General features: G+C 34.5%; 3 protein-coding genes across 3 annotated transcripts; all 3 read left to right on the top strand.

The window, feature by feature from the left end:
- The first annotated feature begins 546 nt into the window (after positions 1–546).
- Positions 547–3,231, top strand: LOC120331299 (uncharacterized). The gene is made up of 6 exons (XM_078114079.1): positions 547–713; positions 886–1,019; positions 1,280–1,350; positions 1,480–1,548; positions 1,793–1,888; positions 2,177–3,231. Exons 1-6 carry the CDS (start codon positions 591–593, stop codon positions 2,332–2,334), a joined length of 651 nt encoding a protein of 216 aa, XP_077970205.1. The 5' UTR covers positions 547–590; the 3' UTR covers positions 2,335–3,231.
- A 1,136-nt stretch (positions 3,232–4,367) lies between these two features.
- LOC120333317 (uncharacterized) lies at positions 4,368–6,115 on the top strand. Its single transcript, XM_039400718.2, has 5 exons — positions 4,368–4,601; positions 4,811–4,873; positions 5,223–5,368; positions 5,787–5,883; positions 6,090–6,115. Exons 1-5 carry the CDS (start codon positions 4,391–4,393, stop codon positions 6,113–6,115), a joined length of 543 nt encoding a protein of 180 aa, XP_039256652.2. The 5' UTR covers positions 4,368–4,390.
- On the top strand, positions 6,095–8,828 carry LOC144424430 (techylectin-5B-like). The gene is made up of 2 exons (XM_078113766.1): positions 6,095–6,185; positions 7,482–8,828. Exons 1-2 carry the CDS (start codon positions 6,145–6,147, stop codon positions 7,810–7,812), a joined length of 372 nt encoding a protein of 123 aa, XP_077969892.1. The 5' UTR covers positions 6,095–6,144; the 3' UTR covers positions 7,813–8,828.
- Positions 8,829–13,798: the final 4,970 nt, after the last annotated feature.

The following is a 13,798-nucleotide window of genomic DNA, read 5'->3' as shown; positions in this document are numbered from 1 at the left end:
ACGTAGACGACATGTATGATTTTAGTGCTGAGTGTACCCCTACTCCTAATTAAAAAATAATTTACCGTAAAAATAAAAATGAGGATTCTTTGTAGCAAGTTGCATTTACCTAAAGTGCCGAGGTACCGTACGAAATCAAAATGGCATTTGCACTAGCAATTTTGCACAAGACAGTGAGTTATACGTGTTTTGATTGAGTGTTAGAAGTCTCTTTTAAGTCGATTGAGAACTTACAAACCGAACTTCTTGAAATGCGTGCGCACTTGCAGATTTCATACACGAACAATCAAACGTAAACACAAAATTTGAAGCATTGACAAGTCAATTGATAAGAGATACGAAATATAACCGGGACAGTGCTATACTTTGAATCACATTCTGTTGTGATGCATAAGAAAAACCAGTTCTGCTTCGATTAATAAAAGTGTTCAGATTTAATTATAAGTTATACCTACAGTTCTTTAGTTCACATCAATATTAGTTTGGTTTGAAATATACAGCTGTAACCCAAGTATAATCAAGTTAACTCACTTAAACTACAGATAAACAAAAGTAAAATTTTGTAAAAATATCAAACAGGCTACTGGGCAATGATGCTGGTGACGATGAAAATGCTGCCGTTACTCTTAATTACATTACATTTGTCACTTACATTGTCGGTACTATGTGAAGAATGTAAACTTCCAGTCGGAAGAGAAGTGGACGTTAAAAAGGTAAAAAAAAGTTTATAGTCTAGACTGGAACATACAAATATAGTATTTTCTATTTTCAGAAGTAAGATTATTCAACTGATAAATGTTAACTTTCTCTCAAAATCTTTCAGTGCGAGGTCAGCAGTAATTTCAATAGGCCATTCCTCTAATAAATATTTTCCTCTTTTTTAAGTTGTTTAAAACTTCCTGGTATAGTGGACTTCAAACAGACGACTTTACATCATCGATACTTACGTGTGTCAGATTTTCCAACTTTACGTCAACCGACTCAGGTTTTAGAGTCGTCTCAACCGAACATGGCGACAGGTAAACTTTTGTTTAGGCACTACGAATCATGGGCGTTTTGGAAATAGACGATCTAAAAATATATCTTGTGTAAATTGTAATACTCGATAATTTCGATTTTTGAAATCAACCCGAATAATTCTAATATAGCCTACATTCGGTTTAAGTAACGCCAATTCTTACCATATATGCCCACTAGTTGGAGATGGTAGTACGGCATATAATATTTGGAGAATTAATAGAATTGGCAGTTTTTAAAGCGCTATTTTACACTTTTGCAGATACGTCGAATTCCCTATTCACTTCAACATACACAAAAATGGAATTTACCACCAAAGCAAGGCAAACGACGGTATGAAATATATTTGAATTTACATTGAATCATACACTATGTAAATTTTTACATTTAAAAAAGGGAAAAATGCTGACAATTGATATGAATTCACTGTCATTATAAAAATATTTTTTTTTATTTTTGAAGAAACGACAGCTCACTCTGAGCATACACGTGAGACAAACGGAAAGCATAACGCAGCAATTAGCGAAATGGGTAAGACTGCAGTAATTGATCTTTTTTCTGAATGTTTATCAAGAAAGTATGCAACTGAAATAATATTTGATTGAATCCCCACTTTGATTAATATTTAGTTGGTGTTTTATTTCAGTTATTTTTGCATACTTTCATATTAAACACAAATGAAAAATAATTAACACGGATGCCAATTAGCTTGTATCATGTTGCGGGCATAAGCTCAACCGTTGTAATATTCATTTTATGATTTCTTTTTTTACAGAAAAAAATTTTTTCACTGGAAATTTTGTGTTTCTAACGGATTACAAAAATTATTTCGCTGCGTTTTTATGTCCTACTATAATAAAATCTGACGAAGGTAAGACAATACAAAATAGGCAACCTAACAAATATGTAATAGAACAAAAATTAATTGAAGTTTATATTATATTTGTTTTTTAACTTTGTTTTCAACTCGAATCGAAATCTAAAGACGATCGGAGAGTCTGAATTAGAAGTAGATGCCTTTAATTAACATTTGTATATTTCATAAATACTCTCATATATGTTCAAAATCACATCTTCTTGGTCATAGAACTAGTCTTTCGTACTTAGACCAAAATTATGCGTTTTTCATACAGTGTAGAATTGCCTTTTTATTTTTCAGAACTCCGTATGATTTGGGGATTTTTCCCGAGTTCAAATCCAACTTTGAAACAAATTGCAGCATTCAGCAATACCCTGTATGATCAAGAAATATCTGCAACATTCCACCCGTCAACATGCTCAGAAAGAGATTGGAATGATTTAAACAAGCAAAAATAATTTGCGACTCTCCATAATACACATGTACTTCAAATTATTTAGTTATCCGACCCCGCATGTATAGGAAATGCGTGTATGCAGATGATTGAATTCTTTTTTAAAAGACGGGCAAAAGCCTTCCCCATTCTTTTCACATTTGTAATGTGATTTTTTTATCGGAAAGCATGAATCGAACTCACCGAGTCAGTCAGTGGTCAGTCTTTCAGAAAGTATCTCATTATAAAATGGTTGAACGACGACAAAATATTTTCTGTTTGAACTGACTGAAATCGTTGTATATATGATATTTTCGCTTTGAGACATCAGCTCCGAATCATTATAAATGGACGATTGAAATAAATGCAAGATTGATGTTTGAGCGAAACTCACTCAAAAATCACACGGTCGCTAAAACAAAAGCCATACGGAAATTCTAAGCAGTGATGTATATTAATATCAGCAAAATTTAGGACAAATCAACAGGTCTCAGAGATAATTTGATGAACAGTATAAATGTATGAGCTCTCTGAGACACATCTTTCATGTGTTATTACTGCAAAACAGAAAGCTATGAATCCGTTAGAACAAAAGACATCAACTTTTCAGTATACTCAAAACTGATGAAGTCGCTAGAAGTCTATTACTGTCCGATATTTGACCCAAATTGTTGCTGGATTTTATAACATTTGATATCGATAGAATTCTTTTAACAACTGGTCCGAATTTTGCTGACGCTATGATCAACTTAGTGATTTGCCCGTTGTTTCCGTGTTTTTGAACATTACTCTTTTTTGTTATTTATAGTCTTTAATAATTATGATATTTTACTTGAATTAGAAACTTATCGTTGTTGTTATTATTAATCCTATTGCATACAATGTTTCCTCTTCAACTATATAATTAAACGATTTGGATCGATGCATGTCTTGCTAGCGCACTAGTTCCACTTTGAGAGAGGCTTATTAGTTATTACGCGTCAGCAAAATGGGAATTTTAATATTGTTTGCATAAAAACAATAATCTTTGGTATCTCTGAAAAATTCGGAAGAAAAAACTTAGTGTTCTATATGTTTATACGAATACTTTGAGAGATACGAAGAAAAACTGCTATATATTACGCATTACTCATTAATTTATTGGAAATACACATACGGCAATAATATAGAAAATTAAAATATTCCTTAAATGTAAGGTAAATGTAATTTCGTTGCTTTCACCGGAGGCAATCAAGCCTGTTGTAAAATTTATTTGCGGTATCAAAAATTGCATTCGTGTAACACTTTAGCGTAAATAAGCCATAACAGGAATTTTCTATTCTTGTTCGCACGAAGCCTTCAGTGGGTAGTTCTAAAACGAGTAAACAGAAACAGTGGACCATCGAGCGAGCCATGTGAAAGTCAGCAATTTAGACGAAACGTTTGAGAATGGTGTACAACACTTGTCGTTTCCAATTGAGACTACACATATTAATATGCTTGATTTTCAGTGCGTTTAAAATTCAAATACCAATCATAATTTTTTTGTTAGAATACCACAGCAACAACTGATGCTTTCAGTGCGGAATGTTTAGTACAAAGTGTGCGTTTTTAAATTGTTTTTCAACAGTTTGCTATTAACCAGAAATCCAGAGTAAACAGCAAAAATCGTTTCAAGATCGGCAATAGTGAATCATGGGACAGAACGCGCTTGATTCCGCATTCCTATTTCAACATAATTATGTATTGTCTTAGTGCAAGTTTACATTGTTACGTATAATTTTAAAATAACTCCGAAGTGACGTATTATTTTCTAACACTGACTTTCAATCGATTGTAAATTCACTCTGGTTCTATTGGGCACAATACAATTGCTATTTTATTTTCATGCAGACTGATCATTCCCATTCCGCCAGTTCGCAGATACGAATCTCATCCGAGGATAATTATGCGCGATAGGATTGCTGGACTGGAAACCGGACGAAAGCTCGTGTTTCGCCATGTGATTATGTCGTTATTTCTCTTTCCCCTCCCCGGTAAAAATATATAGATCTTATCCTAACAGCAGTTTTTTGAATTTTATTTTAGTACAATCTGATAAAATGCGGCAATTTATAGTTCACATCATATTTGGCATCATCATGCAATATAACACCTCTGCAGAAGAGCTTGGCTTTTGCGAGGTAGTCTCTACCTGTCTTGCAGCTCAAAAAACAATTGTTGTAGAGTCAAAGGATTCTCTGAACAACCAAGACAACTCTGTATTTGTAGATTACGAACTTATTAACGCTAAAATCTATGAACAAATTACAGGTAAGTTGATCGCGTACTTCTTAAGTTACACGTACCTTCGATTGAGTTTTCAATGTAAATTGGTTGTGAACCTCGTTATTTGGTATTTTATGAGTGGATTTTTATTAATTTTAAAAGCATTGGCATGAGGAATATGAATGTATAAATATAAAACATTGAAATATGTTTGTCTATTCATATTAAAATTTATTCTTATTTTTTTCTTACAGAAGCTGAAAAGCGATTGGATGTAAAACTATCCCAACTAGAAGCTAAACTTACTCAGTTGAAAGGTTGCACTGTTATTTGTTTCGTGTTCTAGAAACGTAACAATTTAAAATACCCTAATCGATGCATATGTATATTGAAATCTCCTATATTCTGAAGACAAAGTAAAGATTTCAAGAAGTATATGCACACATGATGCACAAATTACCTTCGAGCAAGAATTTAAATATAGCAAGAATAAAACAGTCCCAAGACCGTATCGTACATAATATGATATCAACTATTGGTATGTTGTAATTGCAATCTTGAAAATGTTGTCCCCTTTCCCATTTCTCTACAATACAACACAAAGATATATTTATACTAATTTTCTATGACCCTCTAAATACAATGAATTAAATCTTTATTGTTCAGATGAAAGCCTCCCTAGGAGCTGTCGGGGTATTCAAACTTCAAATTTAGAATCTTCCAACGAAAATGTTTATAACATTTCTGTTGCGGCATTGCCTCGGAGCACTGATGTCTCTTGTGATCAAACCACAGACGCAGGCGGGTGGATTGTGAGTGACATTTTAGATGAAAACATATGATTAAACCAGTATTTCATGAAAACGTTTTTATTTCTGGCCATCTCGTGACATTTTCTATCGCTTGAAGCCACTTTTGTGGGTGCGAGTTTGTTGAAGGTTCAAGTTAAAGCGTGGAAGATTTGCTTTGGGCGCATGTTGGTTTATGCTAGGAAACTGTACGAAACTATCGGTATAACTGGTATAACCGGTCTCGTGTATTTTTGTGTCTGATTAATCGTTCCAGTCACAATGTAGTATCGACAGTCGTAACATGATAAACAATTTAATCATATTGAACATAATGTATATTCAACTATATTGCTTTTATAAAAGGCTAAATGTTCGGAATTCTATTTTTACAAAGGCTTCATGTAAATGAATATAATTCTGACGAGTACATTTTTCGCAGGTTTTCCAACGAAGAGTAGATGGCTCAGAAGATTTTTATCGGAATTGGGATGATTACGTTGAAGGTTTTGGCAACAAAGACAAAGAATTTTGGCTTGGTAAGGTCATATATGTGGGAATACATTCAAACTTAAACAGTTCTGTGTCTTATTGACTTCGCGATATTGCGTAAATAAACTTTTGAAATGCTCTATATAAAAATTTAACAAAATGAAATATCACGTATGAATTAATCAAACGGTGTTCAATTAACAAGATAACATATATTTTACCTTTTATCTAAAATCTCAATTTCGTTTTTCAGGTTTAGAAATATCCATAACATTGTGAAACGCGGAACACATGAGCTCAGAATCGACATGGAAGACTGGGAAGGCAACAAAGCATATGCAAAATATGGGTAAAAACAGTTTTTGGTATTTATATAAACGATGTCTCAAAAATACCGTTTCCCACTAGTGTCAGCTCACAACTGAAGTGTCATTTCAAAACAATGAATTCATGAAAAGAATCTTTATAAAATAACTGATGAATGATCAAACCTTGATGTAAAATATAACTATGTTATAAGTCTGGTTGTTTTCCAACTTATATAAGAAAACTTTCAGTGCATATCCCATATCCTTCGAAAATAATACAATCGTAAATTCGCCACCGAAGCTTCTCCAACTATTTTCCATAAGCGGAACAATATTGCTTCTTGTAATCTTGCCAATGCGGCGAATATACCGCACCCATCTGATGGACTGATCGTCCAATAGGCGATCTACTACACTAGAGCCATTCCTATCAATAAAAAAGTACTCTTAGAGATTTCTACTTTTTGTCGAAATTTTGCTTAGATGTTAGAACCGCGGGTGTCGATGCCTACGTCTTACGTTTATCCTTTCCTTCCCAGTAATATTTCGTGTTCACCATTTCCCCGAAATTTAGTATGCGATAGTTTGTCACTGGCTGACCAGAATTTTACTGGCTGCTTATTCTGTGTGGCTTCGTTAAAGTCATGACACAGCCAAACTTTGGATTTCGATATCTGATTGAATAAAAATACATTCTAATGCAATTGGCGAGTTATATATAATTGTTTATTCTTGTTAGTTGTTAGTGAAATATTCATTAAAATAAATAACCTAATTTCGTGCAACAGACAGTATTTTTGTAGTTATTGAGAGACAATTATGAGTATTTTATAAGGTCTAAAAAATATCCATCGAATTGTGAAACGTGAACAATATGAGCTCAGAATCGACATGTTAAATTGGGAACGCAACACAGCATACGCAAATGAGTAAGAAAAGATTAGTGAAATAATCTATGGCAGAAACACCAACAAACATCATAAGCGTTCTTACCGATTAGCGTGGTTCCTAATGTTAATCAAATATATTAAAACATCTATTTGTTTTGTACATCTGAGTCTGCATTTTCATGAATGATCACTCAAATCAAAAAAAAATACAAGTTAAGTCTAGTATCGCCAATAATTATACATTCTGATGTGTCATTTACGCACTTTTAAAAATTGATAGTTTAAAAAAAATACATAGGTGAAAACAATTCTACTAAAAGTCAGAGAGACGATATGTTGTTATGTATATTCTACATTCTCGCTAGACCAATAAAATGAACGCAACTTCATCTCTATATTTAAGCGCTGTTCTATGGGTTATATCAATATTTCATGTTAAATTTTCAGCTCTTTTTACGTCGGAGATTTATCAAGCAACTATCGTTTAACTCTCGGGGAATATAGTGGAAACGCAGGTGATGCACTTGGTAATGTGCAGCATCGAAATATGCCTTTCACGACCAAAGATGCTGATCATGACACACACAAATGGGGAAACTGCGCCCAACTGTTTCATGGAGCATTTTGGTACGGAACCTGTCACAGCACAAACTTGAACGGACTTTACATTCATGGTGGAAACAATACACGACGTGGTGTTGGTGTAACTTGGTATCAATGGAGAGGCAATTTTTACTCTTTGAAGTTTGCTGAAATGAAAATGAGAGAGAAGATCTAACACAGAATCGTACAATAAACACGAATTTAACTGAACTTCTTTTCAAATTTAGTTTTGAAATATTTCATATCAACTAATCTTGAATCTGATTTAGAAATATCAATTTACCCAATATGTAACATCAAGTAATTATTATTCATTCGATTTTGATTTTCAAATGTGAATATAAATTCAATATACCATAAAATAAAAAAAATCTTTTGGGCATAAAAACAGTACAGAGTGAGGTGTCAAATTAGTATTAAGAAAACCATACTTCGTGCTGTCTTTGACTGTAAGGTAAAAGAAATCTTTATTGTTCGAACCACTCTAGCACCAAAACGCACATTCACTGGGCAACAATCTACCATCTGAAACAAGATACCATTCTATATTCCTATGGGATTCAAATTATATTTGTATGCATGAATATTTAAACCGTATTTAAATATATTTTAGCAACTTCCGGGGTATTTTTCGTGTAAATGAATGCCGAGTTTTATATTAATAGGGTTTTCCTTTTGACGGGAGTAACTCTATGTAGTCATTCCATAGGAGCTAATGAGGAATATTTGATTGAATACATGCCCACAACAAAGGGGTACACATACATGGACTCCATTCAGGAACCTTATAAAAACGAAATACTCTAATTTTGCTAGCATTTCTTATATTTTTATGCGAAAGTGGAAAAATCTTCGATTACGACCTGCGTAAACAAGCATCAATAAATCAAAACTAAGTTGGTTATCAAACTCAAAAATCGAGAATCACAAACAGCTGAAGAACCTTGTGTTAATTATAGAACAAGAGAATTAACCTTTTCTGAGATAAGAGATTTTAAAAATTTCTTGGCTTTTCAAGAGTGAGTGAGCCTTATGGACAAAAATACTGGTAAAAGATACCAAACCGCGTGGGCCAGAAAATTGGTATATCCTTTTGTATGTCGAAATATTTGGGTAATCAGACGATTTGGTCTGATTTAAAAAATTGTATATTTATCTGTGAAGTTTCGTAAATAAAATTCTTAAAACGTATTATCTGTCTATTCTAGATTTTCACAATTTTGTACTGATACAAACAATCACAAAAATATTTGGGTAAACAAATCAACAATTGAAAAACTCGGTCGTCACCGCGTGTGGCCGACCTAACATTGACACCCGTCGCTAATTAAATGAGACAAGAAACTAGCACGTTGCTTTTCAAAAGCGCAACCAGAACCTTGATGGTTTTGTAATATTCAACGTATATTTTTATGCTAGATCCCGAAAGCATAATATTTTCGACATGCTTTCGAGAGACTTAAACTGATATAAACTGAAACAATTGAGGACGGATAGAAGCGTCTTTTAAATACAAATCTTTAAACGTAAAAATCGTACATTAGTTATTCAACTCAACCTGTGAATATTGTCAGGAAAGAATATTTTGCTTTTTATTATGAGTTGAGGTCATTAGGTTGTAGTCTCATCAGAGTTGTCAGCTGAGTCTCCGCTGAAATGAATGACGCGCCTGGTTTTCACAAATAAATGTTTTAGTATTCAGTTAGATTTGAGTTCAATCTAACTATCAATCATCATAACTTAGTTCTATTTGATGGTTATGGAAGCCTTTATTTCAGGGGTCGGCAACCTACTGCGCGCGGGCCAGATCCGGCCCGCGGAGTAATATAATCCGGCCCGCGACGCTTTACTGAATTATAGATACAAAACAGCTGTTTTGACGATTATAATCTTTACGTAACAGAATTTATTGCGAGAATCTAACAAGATTAAAATTGACAATTACTCGTTTAATGAACCTATAATTTAATTATAATTTGACAAATGCAGAAAAGTTGATGCTAAGTGCAAAGGGTTCAATGGTGCCGACAGTATTCAAATGTCATTTTTTGAGATGCAATGCAATATTTCCCTGCTTGATTTTTATTATAAAAAGTATCACCCGTTGGGTTTTCAACTTTCTAAAAATATGTACAGCACGCCAATGACTTGCAACCCTTAGTTTTGGCCCGCGAGCGACAAAAGGTTGCCGACCCCTGCTTTAAATCAATCAATTATGTGCATCTTCAAGACTCGGTTCATTTACTTCCCATGTACAAACGCTACATTTTGTCAATACTGTCTTAATGTTTTAACATTGTCAACGGATCATGACCCAGATATATGTCTGTCGCCAACAAGATACGTTGGTTTAAATTTATACAACTATCTTAAAAAGTTGTCTTTAAACGATTTACACCTCACCCGTATCGAGAATACCATTGATAGACATACAAACACGGCATACTATTATATATATATACTATTATATTATTTATACTATTTCAATATATAGCACATCCGATACAATGGATAAAATACTGGGTAATTCACTAGATATGTGATCTGCAATGCCGGTAACATTGCAAAACGAGCATTGCTTGTAAGCTGCTGTTTACATTCTACTATCTCAAAATGAAGCAAAAGTGCAAAAATGTCCCGCATATCTCAAATATGCAAGCAAACCTGATCTCATTATTTTCTCTTTATTATGCGATACGCCATGATGTTTTAAGTTCGGGATTAAATTATCGTTCGTGATCAAAATGTGCCAATATGGCCAAATTTTATGTTAGAAAGTCTTTGTTATTGTACACAGCAAATGCTGCACGCATTTAACGCGAATTTAGAAAAACTTACTCAATTATTATTCTTACCCATAGCTCTTATTGCTGCGTCAGAATTTCCGTTCATTTCACAAGTATGAGAGAGAGGTATGAAGTTAGGACCCTGACAAATAGCGACAATTGAATTAAAATTATTAAAATAAAACATCACACATTTTTATTGTCTGAATCTGTAAGTCATATAACAACATATATGATAAATCTTAGAAATTAAATATTACTTATATTTACGATCCAATAAGGAAAAACGTTACTAACGCGGAAGCCTTTCAAAAATTTGTTCATACCGTCTTCTTTTCTGCTCATGTGATAATTCCCATTTCTATTCCAGTTCACGTGAACTAGAAACTCCACATCTCTATAGAAATAATAACGGCAGTTAATTTTGTATTGTTAATATACGCTTCGAAAAGTCACAGGTATCGATGACTGGTGATGGAGTTGTGATCCGCCACATTCTGCGAAGTTTTCGGTTTTTATTACGCTCGTTTCTCGTTCTGACGGCGGTGATCGGGTACTGTAGTAAAATATTTACTAAATGTCTGGTAAAATAGAAGGTATATAAAAATTAGATACTGTAACTCTACCGGATACGATAATAATAAAAAACGCAAAAATCACTGAAGAAGTTTTTTGGACTAGCAAATCGCAAAGTCAATTATTGGACACGAAATGGACATACAGATCGCTTTGTTATAATGTTGTTGTTGGACCCATTGTTATTCGATTTTTAGTGGTTGAAGACTATTTTTTCGTTAGAACGCTATTACTTTTATTTATTTCGAAAATTTCTGTGAGCTTTAAGGAATTCGTTTTTTTGTGTGTGCGATGACGTCATCAAAATTAGAAATTGTGCACCTTGTGGCGGTTTCGCGTCAGCCACCTGTTGGTCGAGTGATACCGGATGAGTACCGTGACAGATTGCATACCCGGACTATATCGACCTTGTGTGCATACATTTGCATCACTTTCTTGTTTTTATCTGTTTTGTGTAAAATAGCCGATTTTCTATTACATATCTACGTAAATACAAGAAAAATGGATGTAAAAATTTGCCTAATAGATTCTTAATGTCAATATACTATTCCCAGGGTGACAGCACATTTGAACCAACGTATATTTGAACCCATACATTTGCACCTGTATATCCGCGGGTTCAATCTATATGAGGGTGCTAAAATCCATGGGGAATTGAGTCCTGGGGAACTCCGAAAGAGATATCCCCGAAAGACGTATAACCGGGAGCACTGACCAAAAAAAGCGAATCGGATAGGATCGAAATTTGTGCTGCAAGAGTGCGGCGTGCCAAGCTTCTGAAATATGCTAGGTAGTTAATTAAGCTTCACCGCTTAGATCCAAGTCTCGGTATATTGTGTCTATACGCTCCAGGAAACCCTTATTCTCCCCCGTTCTGTGTGTCTATCTGTAACGTCTAAACTGCAGGACCGATTTGGATGAAGTTTGTTATGTGAGTTATCCTAGCACCCTACTAATGTACATTTCATCAAAAGAGGCCCCAGGTCCGAGTGGTTCGTCATGTAGTTATTGAAGTTGAGTTCCAACAATACCAACAACATGATAACAAAACGATCTGTACGTCGACTTCGTAGTTCGTATATACAAAAATTCACTTTAGAATGAATCCCTAAACGCACAAAAACAGTGAAAAACCGTAAGTCCAACAAACTTCTGCAGTGAGGTTTACTTTTTATATTACTTTCTACAATATAAAACTTTTTCCTTCTATCAGGCACTTGGTAAACAGCACTTAGCAACAGTACACCACCAGTCCATTGACAAACGGTGCGTCTGCTCTCGTTCTACACCAGTGCTCTTCAACCTTTATGTTATTGTGGAACCCCTTGAATAATTTTTCGTTTTTTATGGAACCCCAATTAAAAAAATTAAAACTTTTATTTTAACTTTGGCAATTGAATTACATTTGGTTCGCTTCGGAGGAGGAGCAGGTGCCGCTTTTGCATTTGAACTACTTCGCTCATTGCAGTCCTGACTCCTGACCTTCACCGTTGTTAATCTTCCGCCTCACATAAGAAAATATACTATTTTGCTTCATATGTATTGACTAAATATTAAAAAGTTGGGTTTCACACTATTTTTACTATACTCCAACAAAAGCTGAACAACAACTCTAGTTTGTACTTTGTAGTATATCCTCTCTCTAGTCTCGAGCAATATCTACATACTTTGAACATCATGTATGGTGCAACAAAAACGTTCTTGTTAGTTGCATAACAATAACAACTAGAGCTGCGTGCAGCTTTAACAGGCTTCCCGCGTAAAAAAAACTGAAGACGCGTTTTGCTCACTGGAGCGTGAAATCGTGGTCAGTCATGCATAAAATTCGCAATTTATGACGGGGGACTTATTATTTGCATGTGATGTAAATTTCAAGTCTCTAAGTAGTGTCGTTCTCGAGAAGAAGATGAAAATGTAAAATCCTATATTGCTTACTGGAGCGTATCGCCGGGGTCACTCATGCGTATCCTTGACATATCGTATCCGGAACATGTCCATTAATCATTGTTATGAATTTCAACCCAATAGCGTGTATCAATTTTGAGAAATCGCAAAAAAACTGGAGACGCGTTTTGCTCACTGGAGCGTGAAAGCGTGGTCAGTCATGCATAAAATTTGCAATTTATGATGGGGGACTTATTATCTGCATGTGATGTAAATTTCAAGTCTCTGAGTGGTGTCGTTCTCGAGAAGAAGATGAAAATGTAAAATCCTATATTGCTCACTGGAGCGTATCGCCGAGGTCACTCATGCGTATCCTTGACATATCGTATCCGGAACATGTCCATTAATCATTGTTATGAATTTCAACCCAATAGCATGTATCAATTTTGAGAAATCGCAAAAAAACTGAAAACGCGATTTGCTCACTGGAGCGTGAAAGCATGGTCAGTCATGCATAAAATTTGCATTTTATTGCTAGCTGAGAACTTCTGCACATTTGAGGTGAATTTCAAGTTTGTGGGACCAATTTGAAAAAAAAAAAATAATAATAATAATAATAATAATAATAAAACACAGGAATACAATAGGTTCCCTGCTGACAAGCAGCGGGAAGCCTAATGACTAAAGTGCACAACAACCGAAAATATTTCTGTTTTGTCTATTAACTGCGCTGTGCCTAAACCTCCTGTTTAACGAACTGGCATACTTGGAGTTTGAATGAGACACGGCGGTCTAAAAATATCTATAATGACGCATCAACATACTGAAGCAAGAAATGGTTTCCCCTGAAACAAAACAAAAAACGCGGAACCGCTGAGGAACCCTATGAACTCCCGGAACCCCACTGCATGTATT

The sequence above is a fragment of the Styela clava genome, chromosome 6, assembly GCF_964204865.1.
Source record: "Styela clava chromosome 6, kaStyClav1.hap1.2, whole genome shotgun sequence".
In the NCBI taxonomy this organism is placed as follows: Eukaryota; Metazoa; Chordata; class Ascidiacea; order Stolidobranchia; family Styelidae; genus Styela; species Styela clava.
Note: the sequence above shows the minus strand (reverse complement) of the source record. Positions and strands in the feature narration are given on the sequence as shown.